This window comes from Branchiostoma floridae, chromosome 18 (genome assembly GCF_000003815.2).
Source record: "Branchiostoma floridae strain S238N-H82 chromosome 18, Bfl_VNyyK, whole genome shotgun sequence".
In the NCBI taxonomy this organism is placed as follows: Eukaryota; Metazoa; Chordata; class Leptocardii; order Amphioxiformes; family Branchiostomatidae; genus Branchiostoma; species Branchiostoma floridae.
The window spans coordinates 16833787-16851300 of record NC_049996.1 but is presented as its reverse complement, the minus strand read 5'-3'; the positions used below and the strand labels follow the sequence as shown (position 1 = coordinate 16851300).

Here is a 17514-nt window from a genome sequence, read left to right as displayed (position 1 = left end):
GCCAGGATTACAATTTGTTCACTGCTTAAGTTTCAAGAATTTTAGTGATAACTTTTCAAGGCAACAGTCTCGTCAACAAAACCTAGCATCTAGCAGATACCGTAGATATAAACAAATGATTCAACTATGACTCCTACAGTATATGTCATCTTAAAACAACAGTCTTTGCCACATACGGTACGGCTGAAGACTGTCTTATCCAATACTGTCTCATCCAATACTGCAAATCTCTTGAAGTTCTCTACTCTCCCACCCCTGCATATTGGGGGTGGGGGGCTGCATACTTGTATACCTACATGTATATACCAACATAAATGAGCTTCACACTATTCAGGTGTCATTTCTTGACATAAATTTTGCATTTCCCCCCTACCTGCTTCGATGGGCTGTCCGTTGTTCAGCCACTCCACCTTCATGTTGGGGTCTCCGATGGGCACCAGGCGACACTCGAAGTGAGCGCGCCCCATGCCCTCCAGGTTCACGGGACTGATCTTCGTCTTGAAGACTGGGCGCTGCTTACGCGTCTTGTCGTACAGATCCTCTTCGTCCACAGATTCCTCACCGAACTTAGAGATGGCCGTCACCTCCCTGGGAGGAGAACAGGAGTTTTTTGTCAGAAAATAGGTTTTTCTTATTTTTGAAATCTTTTATTTATAAATATTTAGAAAAACTATGAGAAAAAAATATGATGATTGGTTACTGATGCCTTTCCAGCCAGGCAAAATAAAGTCTTGGTACCTCAAAATTACTAGAATTAGATTTATTAGCACCTTTTTCTTCTCTCATTGTAAATTTCTTGTTATCACAGAAAAGAGTTGAAAACCCAAAATCTTATTAGACAACAATATGGTTAAAACACTCATTGAGAAATGTCAATCAAGCTTCAACTGGAAAATAAAAAGAATTTAAAACAAAAACTCACTCTCTCTTGAACTCTGCGGTTCTCTTGGACTTGGCGACCACCAGTCTCTGCGGTGGTTCGGCCTTCTTCAGTGTCGGAATCACGGTCAGTTTGCAGCGGGTTGCCACGGTACCGGCACTGTTAAACGCCACGGCAGTGTACCAACCGTCGTCCTCTTTGTCGGTTATGTCGAATATCAGGGACACCATTCCGTCCTGGTTGATCATCCTGGGTGAGGAGAATTAACATGACGATCAGTAAGTTTATTGGACTGTTCAACATTTGTGAGGAGAATTACATGTACATGTAACAGGATGATCAGTAACTATGTTGGACGGTCTGGCATTGGTGGGGAGAATCAAAAAGAAATCAATCGAATGCTGTTTCACTGTCTGAAAATTTTCATTTTTGTGCTTTAGACCTTCAGACATTCACTGCTTCTTGTTGAAAGCAAGTATTTTTCAATCACTTGACCTCTCTAAATGTCATTGTTCAAAATGAGAATTAAGAATTAAGACTAAATCCAAACATTCAAACTTAACAATCTCTTTCATTGCAATCATTGTACAATTCTTTTTCTTAGAGCAAGTCTAAATAAATTGATTTTTACAGATCCAAAATTTCCATCTATTTGATTGACTATACTTCTTGTGAAATGACAACAAATCCCTTCAACTTTGCATGGTGAAATGTAATAAATAGATATTAAACAAATAAACAGATAAACAACGCTGACCTGAGTCCAGGTCTCTCGGAGATGGTGTATCCGTCCTTCTGCCATGCGATCTGCGGGTACGGCACGCCGTGGATACGCGTACGCATCTCCGCAGCCGCGCCCTCCTGTACCTGCACGTTCTGGATACGCTGCAGAAACTCCGGACGCTCCCCGATAACTCGCGCTGGAACAAACATAGCGTTTCTCACAACTTGCAATATGGTAGGATTGCTAAAACATTATGGCGGGATACAGGTATCTGCATAACACTGCCAAAACTGGAGTTACCCTGATTAAGTAATTTATTTACTGTATAATGATGATGATTTGGTTTTCATTGACTCCAACATACAAAATGACAGTCTTGCAGTCAACTAGAATGTAGTTAACTGAATTGCATTGTTCAACAAATTGATTAATATAACTCGGACTGAACTAACAGATGACTAAGACAAATTTACAGCTCTAAAATAAAACATAATAGCTATTGTAAAATGTCCAGATAGCTAAAAGCAATGAGCAACCAAGAAGTTTTTTTTTTTCTTGATAAAACCTCCTTGGGTTAACTTCCTTGAGCAGATGATTTACATGAGAATGCCTCAGTTACTGAGAGTTTCAACTCAGTAGTCAAACCTGTACAAGTCATCACTTCTGCACAAGGGCCCCCTGGCCAATATAACCACTTTTGGTGATCAATTGATAATTGTCCCGCCATTGATACTAGCATTGAGAAGCTTGTCTAGTACACTGTGACTATGAAATAGACCAGATCATATTAGTCTCAAGTGGACTTCTTTAATGGTTAGCTCCTACTGTATACTAAACAGTGAATTACAGGAATGCATTTAGAGTCGATACTTACGGACAACGTTGAGTCTAACAGTGAACGAGGCCTTGCCGGCGCGGTTCACAGCGACGCACGTGTACTCGCCGGAGTCATCCGGGGTCGCGGGGATAATCAGCAGGGAACGGATGCCTCCCTCATTAACCACAGCCTGGAGCACAGTGGGAATAGGTAATGAGCACTCTGAGACGCAGTGAGATTAGACAAGTAGTCAATCCTTTCACGAATATTCAAATCATTGTAAGGGTTAGGCTGAGGTGAAAGTGAGCGAGGGAAGATGGTAGGAAGCAGAGAAGAAGGAAGAGTTTGTGCAGTTTTTAAGACTGTTATGCTAAACATAGGAAAGAAAAACTGTATGCAATTGCTGAGAAAGAGAGAAGACAAAGTGTCTCACTCAAAGTATGACAAAATATGGATGAAAAATGTGTCATAGTCAAAATTGAGAGCTAAAAAGGTGGTCTGTACATTTCATTTTGGTTAGTCCATTTTTTGTGTTGAAAATTAAAGTTTAACTTTATTCAGTTCTTTTGTTTTCAGTGATGTTTGGTTAAACTAAGCTAAATTTTGGAACATTCTATATTTTGTTAGAAGTGTAAAATCTTTCAAAATGCTTGTGACGTTAGAGGATGAACACTCTACACCATGATGAAAAATTATGTAGATGAATTTCAGGTTTCATCGCCATGGAAGTGAACATTTCATCACTTGTCTGAACCAGTCCAGACCTTCAGCTGGCCATGGAATTGTAATCACTAACCCTGCTGCGTTACAATTAGACTGAGATGTGTCAAACTACTGTATTATATACATTTGTGTGAATGCAGGCACACAAATTATGATGATCATCATGCTTTTGGTAGATTGATAGACTGGTAGTTATAAAACCATTGTGTGAAAGAAGCACACAAAGGTGATTATCAGATGATCGGAATCATGCTTGGTTCATTTTGAGGTCGACTTCAGTAGAAAACTCTGAATCAGACTCTGATTCTGCACCGAAAATCATCACCAAAAACTTTTAGTAAAAAAAACATGCTTCATTTAAAACTACACCTGATTGTCCTTAATTCCATTAAACATTTTAGTATATGAGCAGACCATTGAAGTTAGATATGTCTTACATTTATGGAACTTTGAACTGTCTAACAATAACTTTTCCTACTCTCTACATTATGTTTGTAATTTGAATTCCAGTGTGAACTAAGAAAAACTTTTGCAGGGGGTCAGGTTGGCTCATCCTTTTAATCTGCCGTGCAAAGGGCAAGGGTTGGAGGTCAGGGGTCTCTCTCAAGTTCATACCGCAGGTTCTGAAAAGAGTTTCATCAAGAACCTCAGATGGGTTGGTTTGAATCATGACCAGGATTGGAGACAAATTAATCAGGGTTGCCTAGTAACACAGGTCAGGGGTCACATACGCAGGGTTTGGGGGGTCAAAGGGGCAGGGGTCATATCACTGTGGTTCATAAACCGCAGGTTCAATAGGAAAGTTTCTTCAGGAAACTCAGAGACTCTTTTTAATCATTACCACAAAATGGGCAGTTTCAGCTTTTGTTGCTTTAATTCGGCTGTTTAAAGGGATAATTGTTTAAACACTCTGAATCAGTGGCTACTTAGACATTGCTTCTCAAAATTGAGGAAAGGGTCAAAATGAGAATAGATTATAAAGATTTCAGTATGTGTGCGAAAGCTTGCAAGTTAGTATGTTAAAACAATCAAAGCAGAGAAAACAATAGACTGCACTTCACTGAGTAACATTGTAATGTAATGCTCTAATTCAGACAATACATTAGGTTGTCTGATATCACAGTACAACAACTTTCGCTTTAAAAATGAGAGCCAGAATCTGACAGTATTATGTTAAGCTTCAGTTTTTTTTACTTTATCTTTGAAACAAAAAGTTTTCTGGTTGTTTTCCTATTTCTATGCACTTAACGCTGGCAAATGGAGCTATGACATTATTCTATTGACAGTATGAGGCAGTGTAGCAAGCAGACGGCGTACCTTGTGTGTGGCGTCGTCTTGTACGGGCTGTCCGTTCAGGAACCACTGGATATCGGGAGGGGGGCGGCCCGACACCTTCAGGTCGAACCTTGCCATCTGACCCTCGATGACCTCCAGGTCCTCGGGACGCTGAACGATCTGCGGGCGGAAGTGCTTCTCCTTCACGCCGGGTTCTGTCGTGTCTCGGCGGGGAGAGCGGGAGCGGGAACGCGGTCCGCGCTCCGGGCTCGCGCCGCTCTTCTTGGCCTCCAGGTACTCGCCATATCCCTCCATCGAGATCTTGGACTCGATGATGCGGGCCTCGGCGATGCCTGGGTGAAAGGTGATTATCTTATTAGTATTTAGTATAATAATCAACTATGCGTCAATGAAATCTTGTTGGAGAGACTCTCTCTAACAAGATCTCTCCAGTGTCACTGACAAGAGACACCGAACGGTTGTCTGAAACGTCTGACCATTTCCAAAATCATATATGGTTGCTTGAGTAACTACTTTTGGCGTATAATCAACTATAGTATTAAGTGTAGCTCCTGGCTAATTGGGCAGTCAAGAACCATAATAAATGATTGTTTCTGAGCCAAAGAAACAAAAAATGTAACATTTGAGTAGACCACATGGCTAGAAAGCGATGTAGCCGGGAATGGTAATACCTGGGTAAAAGGTTTTTGATTTTCTTTCACTCTACAATGTATCTTACTCCCATCCATGAATTAATAACAGGGTAAAAAGCAGTCAATACTTTTCAATGCCTTCCATTCAATTCAAAACGAAGGGAACATCCTGCTAACCTGCTTGGCATGTGAGTCTAGCTGTGCTCTCTAGCTACATGTTAAACATATGAGTATAAATCCGTAACCACTGGTTCTCTGGCTACATGTATAACGGATGAGTGTCAATCTGAAACCACATGACTGTCTCCCACCTGCTTGGCGTGTGAGTCCGGCTGCGCTGGGTTTGACGACAGCCTCACCCTCAGTCTCAGAGGCGGAGAATTTCTCCTCCATCTCCGTAACCAAGGAGATGCGCTGCGCCTTCTTCGCTTTCTCCTCCTCCTCCACAAGCCACATCGCGTACTCAGCTGGGGGGGCAAGGGACATCTTAGGGTTTCTCAAGAACTTTCACTTTTACTTACATATCAAATGACATATCATACTCAGCTGGAGGGGCAAGGAATGTCTTAAGGTTTCTCAAGAACTTTTACTTTCATGGACATATGACATAACACCTCATACCGAGCTGGAGGGGAAAGGGACGTCTTTAGAATTCTCAAGAACTTTCACTTTTATCCACATATCAAATCTACATCTCATAGTCAGCTGGAGGGGCAAGGAATGTCTTCAGGTTTCTCAAGAACTTTTTCTTTTATTTACATATCAAATAACATATCATACTTAGCTGGAGGGGCAAAGAATGTCCTAAGATTGCTCAAGAATTTCACTGGAAGGCATTTCAGCACCATGAACATTCAGACGTATAGGCTGTCACTTTCCGATTCAGCAACATTTCTTAAAACCAAGAAACTAACTAAGATATATTTTCTTCGGTTTTCTATCTAACACTAACTTGTTATGTTAACCTTCCAGTTCAGCATTATTATTTTAATCTCGATGAGCAATATCGAAATATCAGTTCCTTCAGGATCCTCTAAGAAATGTGCCTCAGCTTCCTGTAAGACATGTGCTTTCAGTCATGAGGCAAGCTTTCTGTGTGGCTTGATAAGTTATTGATAACCTTCCAGTTTAACATTGTTTCTAATTCTGGATGCCCAATCAACGGACAATGTCTAAGTCTCAGTTTCTTCAGCATCCTCTAAGAAAGAACTCGTTAATAAGCATCCTATAGTATAAGACACGTACCTTCTGTCATGAGGCGAGCCTTCTGTGTGGCCTGTCCGGAGGGACTGCTGGCCGTGACGGCGTATTCTCCGCAATCCTCCGGAAGCAGCATGGAGATCGAGAGCATGGCGAATCCCATCTCGTAGCTGATCTGGTGTCTAAAGGATGGGGGAAAACAGTACTATTAAACAATAAGATCTCATATCTACATCAAAGATAGCATTACATGTCTCAAAGCTAATGAGGCATCTAGGAGAATATGGAAAGAAAACTGACTCAACTTCAATTTGGCAATGAGTTTACAATGCAATAAAAATTTAAGAGTTTTCAGTATAAAAATCTGCAGGCAACCTGGTGAATTTCTAACACTCTTTTCTTTGCTGATTGTTTTATTAACTCCTTTAGCTGTCGCATGTACATGTAATTGTGACAGCTACTCTTTCAGTGGTAACTAAGTTACAAAGAAAACATGGACACTGGGCATAAGGTACACAGCATATAACAACATCCCACAATTACCAAAACCAACACAATCGTCATACAAAATTGTCACGTACCTGACACCAGATTCAATCTTGAGTCCGTTAAAAGTCCAGGAGATTTCCGGGCGGGGGTTCCCGTCCACCGGAATCTTGAAGATCACGGTCTGACCTTCGACATACTTGCAGGGCATGAGCCTGGCCGCAAAGGTCGGCTTGGAGATGCCCTTTGAACTATCAACTACAAAATCATGTGGTCCCCTGCGGAGAGAAAACAAAGGGGTTTAGGAAAGTGTGGACACTGTACATACAAAATCTATCAGTGCTTCGTCTGCCATAAAGTCAAAGCATAATGATTTGACAGACTTGAAATATGATCATATCATCTTTTGTAAAATACTTTTTTTTCTGTAGAGGTGAACAATACGCACTGAAAGACATAGTGAATGTTATGATATGTTATGTTATGTTATGAGTTATAGGTTATTAAGCTCTATGGTAAAAAAAAAAACATGTACACAAAATCAATGATCAATCAACGGCTCACAATTGTTAAATTCTTTGAACTTATTCACGTGTGACAAAGATAGAGATGGTCTCAATGACGTCCATGCCAGATAGCAGATCTTAAGGTTTCTCCACTTAGATATAGAAGATGATTCTATTGTGATAAGAAATGCTGATCTGTGATACTTACTCTTCGACTTTTGGTGGCGGTGGTGGTGGAGGTGGGATCTCGATGACCGCAGCAGCTGCAGAAAGACAGAGGAGTTCAAGCTTGTTACAGATGACACAATTACAGAATCACAAAATAACCTCATATTATACCTCAGGAACATTCTGTGACATTAGATCACAAATTTTCTTGCTCGTCAGACATCTTCAAGTCAAAATTTAAGGTCAAGATGAAAACAGAACCTTGTAAGGAAAACTTGAAGCTTACCAATTCATAGCTCTCATAGGCTCATATTTAAATTAGGTATTATGTTTTAAATTCTGAGAACCAACATAAGACCTGCTGCCTGCTTGTTTATGTTTGTTGTTTATTTATTTTGTTTATTTGTTTGTTGCTTACCGTTGACGTGCAGGAAGCGGTAGCAAGACCTACTGCCTGCTTGTTTATGTTTGTTGTTTATTTATTTTGTTTACTTGTTTGTTGCTTACCGTTGACGTGCAGGAAGCAGTAACAAGACCTGCTGCCCGCGTCGTTCAGCGCGGTGCACGTGAACTTGCCGGCATCGTCGATGAACACCTCGGATATCACCAGCCTGGCGACATCACCTTCCATAGAGATGGTGAAGTCTGGGGAGCTCTCGATCTCGGCGCCTTCGCGGAACCTGGGGAAAACAAACAAAGGTTCAAACAAACAAATAAATAAACAATAAACACTTGGTCCAAGGCCATGTAAATGTGATTCTGTCAGTAGCATCTTTTGAAAATCACAAAATGTGATACGTTTTTGTAAGAATCTATCACCATCAACAAAAAAAGGCTAAGCTTCATACTGCAAATTGCTATTTTTGACAGGGCTAAATTTTCAATGATCTGGGAGCTGAAAATGACTTTAAACTGGAGTTAATTATAACAAATACATATGAGAGCAAACATTATGTAATTTTTTTCGAATCTGTACAGAAGTATATGTTGCTCCTTGAAAAAATCTTTTTACGGGGCTTTAAAAGCCTACATACATATATAAAAAGGTAGGATACAAGACATTAACTTACCACTTTACTAAAAGCATGTACAATGTATTATGCTATTCAGATTTGAAAGCCAAACAGCAAGGGAACAGAACAAGTTTTGAAGACAAACGTACCACTTGACGTGTGGCTGCGGCTCGCCCAGAACGATGCACTCAAATATGACACATTCCCCCTCCTCAGCTGTGATGTCTGACAGGGCCTGGCAGGAACGAACACATAAATAAACAGTTAACGAACGTCCTCTGCAATTATGTCTCGTACAGATTATGATTAAAAACATGTCCATGTATAGACTAAGTTTGGTGGTGACATTCTACAAAATGAACTAGACATAAATATGTATGTTAGTGCATTGAAACACACAAAAACGAAATGAAAATTTAAAAAAAAATCTGGGAAGCATTCTACCAAATTGCTATTACAGTTTTTACACATGCAACATCACAAATAGGACAAATGCGCAATGTATGAAATCAAAGGAATGTTAATGCAACAATACAAATGTAAGATTTGGCAAGATGCAAGCTTTAAGAACTTTACAGGTGCATAAGTGTCATGCTCCTTACTTAAGAAGTGGAAGAACATACTTCCTGTACATGTACATGTCAGTTTTACAGTTAACAGTTTGTTAGAGTTTTGCTAAACAAAATTTGATGCTGTTGCTCTCATAGTAGCGATAATGATTCTGTATCATAATTTCTCAGATGTTCAGACATTTGAGGTCAAACATGAATCACAGAGCAAAATGTAGCATCAAGGACTGACACAAGTAGTCAAGCAGATTCAGAAACAACAAGTTAGTGTTTGATTTTCTCAAACAGATTTTCAATAAATCCAATAACTCAATGGCATCCACTATATCAAGACCGCATGCATGAAATGATTAGAGAGATGAAGTTTAGGGAAAAGACAGACACATATACAGCAAGTCATGGTAAATTTGTAAGTTTACAGGCTGAGCTCAAAAACTAAAATCGTGTGCATAAACACTATTCTATTCCTACCACATGCCATAACATGAAAATGAATAGGCTTGTGGGGTAAGATTTAGTACAATATGAAAAATTCTACAATGAAGCTTACTGTAGACTTAATTATAGAGTGTAGGATAGTTCCAGGGGCTAGACAGTGAGGACTCAATACCACAATTGATAAACAATCAAACAGATTTATTCCTTCAATTGACTTTATCACTCATTCTTTGCTCTGATTTTGCATCTTTTTACACCCCTGGAACAACCCACAAATCTGACAAATGTAGAAAACTACAGACATGCTGCATTGTGTGTGTACAATGGTACTGTGTACTACATGATATCTATAGATTCTGATTGCTCTCATATAGCATAGATGAAGTAGTCACCAGTAAGACTATGATCAAGTCTGAAAGGGACGGACAGTTTGAATCACAGAGCAGAAGATGCAAGTGAATGTCTAAGATGCTAAAAGTGAAAGTGACGCAGGTATAGGGTAAAGAGGAGTGCTGTGTTTCAAGAAAAGACACACTGTAAAGATTTGAGATGAAAGTGAGAGTGAATATCTAAGATGCATAAAGTGAAAGTGATACAGGTAGAGTAAGAAGGAGTGCAGTGAAGGCATTTGAAGGAAAAGGTTGTTGGTTTATGTGAAAGCTGTGAGCTAGAAAAGAAGGCTAGAGAGATGATATTGGACACTGGGTGCAGAAAATGCTTCAAGGTTGAGAAAAATGGAAGTACAGCCATGGCATCTGGTTCAGATGAAGGAAGCAAACATATCATAGTTTGGTGCACTCATGAGATTTTATCTGATGATTTCCTGGTGAATGACAACTACAAAAGCTGCAGTGGGACATAGAGCTAGGGCTAGGGCTGGAGAATGGAAAATGAGCTTGACAAGTGATTGGGTGTAAAACAGTGCTCCATCTATTGCAAAATCCTGAGCATGTTGGTCGATGACTTTCTGGTGAAGGACATCTACAGAAGCTGCATTGAGACACAAAGCTGAGGGGAACGGGGCATGAACTGGTACAAATGGATCTCCTTCTACACAGGAATGTGTGATTTCTTGTCTACTGGAGCAGCAGTGAGACATAAAGCTGAAGATTGACAGATGGAACTTCATCTATAGTGGAATTTTTCTCCAACATCTTGTGAACAACATCTACTGAAGCAGCAGTGGTGCAACAAAACACAACTGATTGACAAGCGAACTTGGACAAATGGATCTCCCACTACAGTGGAATGGATTGTATGATAGGTGTCCACTGAGGAATTTCTTGTCTACTGGAGCAGCAGTGAGACATATAAAGCTTAAGACTGAAACTATAGTGGAGTTTTTGAGCACCAACTCCAACATCTTACGAAAAACATCTACTGAAGCAGCAGTGGTGCAACAAATCACAACTGATAGACAAATTGATTTCCCTCCATACGGTGGAATGGTAGTGAGACAGTTGAAACCACATCCATGCCCTACCCTGGGGAAGTACGGGATGTGAGCATCGAAGTCTGCGTGGATTCCCTCGTGTAGCTGTATCAGGGCGCGGCGCCGCTGTCCCGGGCTCCCCTGCACCTCCTCTGGGTGTGCACGGTACACTCCCTCCTTGGCGTGTCCCGCGTGGATGACCTGCGCCGGGTGGATTGCCGCGAGTGCTGGCTGCATCCGCTCCACAGTGGTGTGCCCGGATGTGTGCAGCACGTGCTGCTGTACGCCGGGGTTACGCTGTTGGACGGTGGTAGTCTGCTGTACCATGTGATGCTGTACACCAGGGTACTGCTGTACAGTTGTCTGCTGTACCATGTGTTGCTGCATACCAGGCAGCTGCTGCACCGTGCGGGCGGGAGCCATGTGCTGCAGGCCCTCCACCTGCTGCATGGTGAAGACTGGCTGCTGCAGCTGCTGCAGGGACTGCACCTGGTGCTGTTGCTGCAATTGCTGTTGGTGCAGTTGTTGCTGTTGCAGTTGATGTTGCTGTAGTTGTAGCATCTGTTGCTGTTGCAATTGTTGTTGCTGCATTTGGTTTGGCTGCATTTGTTGTTGCTGCAGTTGCTGCATGGATTGCACCTGTTGCTGCATGGCGCGCATCTGGTGCACTTGTTGCATGGGGTCCCTCCCGTGCATTTCTTGTTGGTAAATCTGCTGTTGGCCTGCTTGCTATCATTCAAAGGTCCAAGGCAAACCCAGTAAGTACATAACTGGCAGGGAAAATGGTTCAACTTTGTGGTGGTCTTTATACATCAAAAAGCAATCACTTTTTTTCTGTCTTTTAGAATGACCAAGATAAAGCCAATATCTGAATATTGACAGAGCAATCTGCAAAATCATTTTTCAAGTAGTAAAATTCTGAGAACCTAACTTGAGTTGGTATTTCTTCTACCTCAACTGAAATTTTAGATACTGAGAGCTTAACAAAGAGTCATTAAGAATTTGCCATACCTTCTGGCAGATTAGTTGTGAGATTGTGTGTTGTTTGTTTGTTTTTTGTTGTGTGTCTAAGATACAAATCTCTCTGTCAAGAGTGTAGATTGTGTGGTGTAGAACTTGATAACAAGACACTAAACTTATTGTAAAAGGCAGGTTGTCAGATTGTGTGGTGAGGATTTAAGACACAAGACTTTGTGTAAAGAGTCTAAAAAAAGGCTGCCATATCTTGTTCAAGAAAATTGTAAGATTGTGAGGCGTGGATGTAAGAAATAGGTGTTTGTGTAAAAAAAACAACAACTGTTACAATAAGACACTAGTCATTGTTCTGATAGTCTTTAAGAAACAGCCGTACCTTCTGGAAGACGGGTTGTGAGATTCTGTGAGGTGTAACTTAATGATAAGACAATTGTCTTTGTGAAGAGAGTCTTTAAGAAAGTCGTACCTTCTGGAAGACGGGTTGTGAGATTCCAGTCTCCATGGCCTCTGGCTCAGCAGGTGGGGCCGGCGGAGGTGCTTGCGCTTCTTCTACTTCCATCTGCACCTGAAGGAGGAGGGGAAGACGTCTTAGAATCATGAGGAATTCTTAAAGACCTGTCAAACAATTCCTCTAATTCCCTTGCAGTGAAACTCGTGGCAATGAATGAATTTGATGTGGGATGAAAAAAACAACAACTTCGGAATAGCATCATCCGACTCTGAACTGCCATCATGTCACAAAGCAAGACAGCCTGAGAAGACACAGAGCCTTCTTCAAGATGCTGTGTGGGACTTCTTCCTCTGTTCTGGAGAAGATGTTTCCTGTGACAGAATTTTGGACTCAGCATCCAGATACTGTCGTCATGCAGACCTACAAGGTGTATCTTAAGCTTTGGCCAGTCCCCAGTTTTCGTTGCCTGACTTACGACATTAGATGTTCCGTTTTGTGCCTACCGACTTCCAATTCTTCCACAGCAGCTGCCATATTGATGGGATAGACCATTTTGGCCAGGTTTTGTGCATTTTTGTTGCGTAGGTCATCTCGTTCTAACCCAACCAACCTCCACAACTTCCATGGCGGCAGCTTATGCCTCTGCCCATTCAGCTTCTTCCTATCAAAGTGCAACAACTTTTCAGGAATTCGAAGAAGAGATAGACCTTTTTGGCCAGGTTTTTGTGCAGTCTTGTCTTATAGGACTTAAGACATCCCACTCTAACCCAGCCATCCTCCACAACTTCCACATTTGGCTTCTTCCTTTTCACTAAAAACCAGTTATCATCAAACTACAACATGCTTCTCAGGCATTTGCTGATGGGATAGACCATTTTGGCCATTCAGCTTCTTCCTATCAAAGGTATTTGAAGATGAGATAGACCATTTTGGCCAGGTTTTCGTGCAGTCTTGTCTGATAGAACTTTACACATTCCGCTCTAACCTCCACAACTTCCATGGCTGCGGCCTCAGCCGCTGCCCGCTAAACCAATCATCATCAAACTACAACATGCTTCTCGGCAGGCATTTGAAAACAGGACATTTTGGCCATGTTTTCGTGCAGTTTTGCATGTCTTGTAGGACTTAAGACGTTTGTTTTCTCCCCAACCAACCTCCACAATTTCCATGGCTGCGGCCTCAGCCGCTGCCCGTTCTGCTTCTTCTTTCCTCCTCTTTTCCTCCTGCATCCGGCGGATCTCCCACTGGATGGGGGACTTCTCGATGGCGGAGATGACGGTTCCTTTAGCCCGCATCATCTCCTGACCTTCGACCCGCAGCGTGACCTCCTCGCGCATCTGCTTGATCTCGGAGAGCTCCTCCGGCGTGAAGGTGCGGACCTTCTTGGCGGGCGCGGGCGGCCTCTTCTTGCCGTTCCAGTCGATCGGCGTGGTGTCGATGGCCGACACGACCTTCTCCGAGGCCAGGTCACGGGTCACGACCTGTTCTGAACGACGAGACGTCTTCACGGAGGTCTGCGGAAGGGCGGCCATGATGATGATGATGATGATAATGTTTATGACAACATGATTTTTTATAACACCATACAAACTGTGATTTTCATGAATGACACTATGGAGCTAGTGCACTGAGATTTTGAATTTCCGGCAACAATAAAAGAAATTTTGCTTTTTTCAACAGATTTTTGAACTCCCAACAGAAACAGTTGGGTTTAGTGCAGACCAACCACAAAAAAAGGAATCTCTTGACTGGAAATTGTCAATAAATGAGTGAGCCCTATTGGACAATGGGATGGATAGTATCATATCATAAATGGATTGTTCTCAATTGTTAGCTGAGATTTTGGCCTGCTCCAGTTTACTTCATCCATGAAATCAAGTTTGTTAGGGTCAATGCATGAAATACCTAGTTAAAGTTTGCATGTCGCTGTTTTACAGGTAGGATGCAGCATTGAAATATGACTTAAGACAACTTCTAGCTGGTAAGTTTCCCTTTTCCTGCAGTCGCCATCCACAAAGCAGCATGCTGGAAAGGATTTCTACCAACATCTTGTGCATTACTCCTCTTCAATTGGAAATCAAGGAAGCAACACTGGTCTCATCCAAGACTTGCTTCTTACTTATGAATTCAGACCCATTTCTACACTATATTTGACAGAATACATTGGGGTAACCATGCCTATGATCTTACAAAAGCAGACAACCATTATTTTTCATGATTCCAAGCATTATGTAGATACTAGACATGACCAGTGAACTATGACCTCCAACCCATGAACTATGACACTCTGGTCACGGCACCATTTGTGCAGTATGTTTGATGGAAACCACAAGCATGCCTCTGCAGACAACCAATGACATGCACAAGGATTGGGGGAATCAAACACGACCCATGAACTGTGACCCTCGACCGACCTCTTGTGATACTCTCGTCACGGCACCGACTTCGCGTGTCTCGCGGGTCACGGTGACGCCGCCACTCACTTGGCGCGTCTCCGATGCCGCTTGCTACACGGTTGGAGAGAGGGATGGTGGAATGAATGGACAGACGAATGGATGGAGAAACCGTGTACATGGATGACACCATCTAGACTTTATACTTCATCATCTACATTGTATGTTTATGGCTTAATAAATCCAAGTTTTGCCATCTTTAAACTTACCTGCAAACATTTCATAATTCAGTCGTTTGCATCATTGACATTTTCGCATAAGCCAAATCGTGACTGAGCAATGCTAAAAAGGAGAGCAACTACTTTGCTGAAAACAAGAACTACACTCAGTGTACATGTACATTGTGCACGTACATTTGCCTCTCCTGCACTCCAAGAGATCAAGCCTTAACATTCTACATTCAATCCAAAGTTGCCAGCTTGCAATGATAACCTCTAAAAGCGTGTTGTTGGGTCGTACCATTTCCTGTTGCTGCTGTGTTACTGTGCGTTCTTCAGCTGATGTGCTAGTCATACTAGATGCCTGCATACTTGTGGTACTAGATGCCTGCATACTTGTGGTACTAGAAGCCTGCATACTAGTCATGCTAGCAGCTTCCATCTGTAAAGCATTTAAGCATAGAAAGCTGCCATCAACACACTACAAAGCAAAGCTGTATATAAAAGCAGATCCTAGGTAGCATAAGATAGTATCAAAAGCTGCCAGAAGAGTGAAGCCAGCCTAGCAGTGCGTTTGGCTCCCAGTGGCTGATGACTCCCTTTGGGTTGATGTACTCCTTGGCCAGCTTTGATATCATCTTATGCCACTGGTAAATCTGCCTGGAGATTAGTATAATAGCTGTTTAAGGCCATACTTCAAATCACTTGCAGCTCTTCTAAATTACATTATGACAACAGGTTAAACAATTACACTGCATGTAAGACTGCATTGCAAAAAGCTTGTAGAAGGCACATTTGTTGGGCCTTATGCATAACTTCTTTTAGCTGTAATGTTATTTGCTTTCTTTAGCAAAGCTGTAAGCTTTATCTGTAGTTAGTACAAAAGAAAGTCTAGCTTGTCCCTATATCTAGAGAATGACATGGTTCTGTTACATGCTTGAAACTTGGATTGCTTAAGTTACAGCACAACTTACTGAAAAATGATAACCCCCTAGCTACACTATACAGATTATCAACTCTATCAATGGAAAGTTCTTAATTAATTATTCTTAATTAAGTACAACTACAAGAAGCAGGGATGGAAGCGGGTTAGCGACGTACCGTTTGTTGCTCTGTAACTGTGACCTGTTGCTGGGACGTTTGGATCTGTGAAGCAAAAAGCGGCGTGCAGCAGCGTTAGTCTGCAGCCTACAGAAGCCATCTATAGCATTAGTATCAGCTGCAGAGTTTGTGTCCAGGGCTCGAAATACTGGGTGCATGTGCACCCAGGTGCACCCAAAATTGGAGCTGTGCACCCAAATATTTTCTGTGGGTGCACAGGGTTTTATGTATATAAAGATATCAAAGGATACTAGAGGGTTAGAAAGATAATAAAAATGTCTGTCATGGTATTTGTTTAAGAATGTGATAACATGTAATGTTTTGTTATTAGGTTTTTCAGACATTCTACTTAGATTTAGTTGGTTCACCCAAAATATTTTTGGTGCACCCAATTTTTTAAGCTGGGTGCACCAGTGCACCTAATCCCAAAAATGAATTTCGAGCCTTGGTGTCAAAATGTAAAAGTGTGCAAGGCACAAGATTGGTTTGTTTGGTGGATAGCTTCAGCATTTGTTTTAGAGAAAATTAACAATTTCTACCTACTGAGCATTATTCAAAATGCTTGAAGGGGTCATCTCAAAATTAAAAACTCTGTGATATGGAAGTTAAATTGTTTAGGGCAGGTGCTGGCAAGAAGACAGCCAAGCATAGCAAATAACACACTTGGGAAAATGGAGAAATAGGGCCGTTGAATAAGAGCCACCAATTTCAATTTCAAAGAGCCACCAATTGTCAATGCAGGGTAAAAGAGGGTTGAACACTTGCAAATGTTCAAAGGCCTGGTAACTGCTTGAGGAAAGTTAAACTGTTTGCAAAAAGAGAAATAACTGACACACACTAACTACTTGAAAAAAGTTAAATTTTCGCGAAGCCTCATAGGCAGAGCATCAACTGATAGTTTCTTCCTGACCCAACTTTGAACCACAAACAAACAAACAAACAAACAAACGGACGTACCGCACGTCTTCGCTCTTCCTCGGCCACGGCAACTTGCTGTGTGGAGACGGTTTGTTCTCCGTACTGTACGCCACCGACGGCCCTTCTGGCCGCGGCGCTGACAACAGCCTCTCGAACCTCGCTTGGTCCAGGTTCAAACCCCTGCAAAGCACAGCATGGTTCAGTAAACAAACAAACAAACAAATAAACAAACAAACAACAGCCTCTTGTACCTCGGTCACTCCAGGTTCAAGCCTCTGCAGGACATAGCACAACTCAGTAAACAAACAAACAAATAAACAACAGCCTCTCGTACCTTGCTTTGAGAGCTTACTGAAGAATTCAAGAAGGTTGTGCAATGAAGAAGACTTTGTTCAATTGATCTACCAACCTAATGAAACTATTTACGGAAAACTTTTACTTACAGATCCGAGATCCATCTGTTGTGCTTGTGTCTGTGCTTGTGTGATTTGGACTTGTTCTGTTGTGGCAGCCTCCATGGCTACTGATTCTTCCGCAGCTGTGTAAAAACAGAGAGAAGCGTGTTCATTATCCT

General features: G+C 41.7%; 1 protein-coding gene across 1 annotated transcript in view; it reads right to left on the bottom strand.

The window, feature by feature from the left end:
* Nucleotides 1-17514, bottom strand: part of LOC118405877 (titin-like) — a gene marked incomplete in the record, with an annotated part of 208106 nt that overhangs the window by 141717 nt on the left and 48875 nt on the right. The window contains 19 exon segments of the mRNA XM_035805692.1: nucleotides 374-588; nucleotides 923-1129; nucleotides 1638-1800; nucleotides 2479-2611; nucleotides 4462-4772; nucleotides 5384-5539; nucleotides 6318-6454; nucleotides 6854-7036; nucleotides 7473-7527; nucleotides 7940-8112; nucleotides 8595-8680; nucleotides 10936-11613; nucleotides 12326-12424; nucleotides 13465-13824; nucleotides 14725-14817; nucleotides 15223-15363; nucleotides 16023-16067; nucleotides 16980-17120; nucleotides 17384-17478. Coding sequence (XP_035661585.1) covers nucleotides 374-588; nucleotides 923-1129; nucleotides 1638-1800; nucleotides 2479-2611; nucleotides 4462-4772; nucleotides 5384-5539; nucleotides 6318-6454; nucleotides 6854-7036; nucleotides 7473-7527; nucleotides 7940-8112; nucleotides 8595-8680; nucleotides 10936-11613; nucleotides 12326-12424; nucleotides 13465-13824; nucleotides 14725-14817; nucleotides 15223-15363; nucleotides 16023-16067; nucleotides 16980-17120; nucleotides 17384-17478 — 3471 coding nt within the window.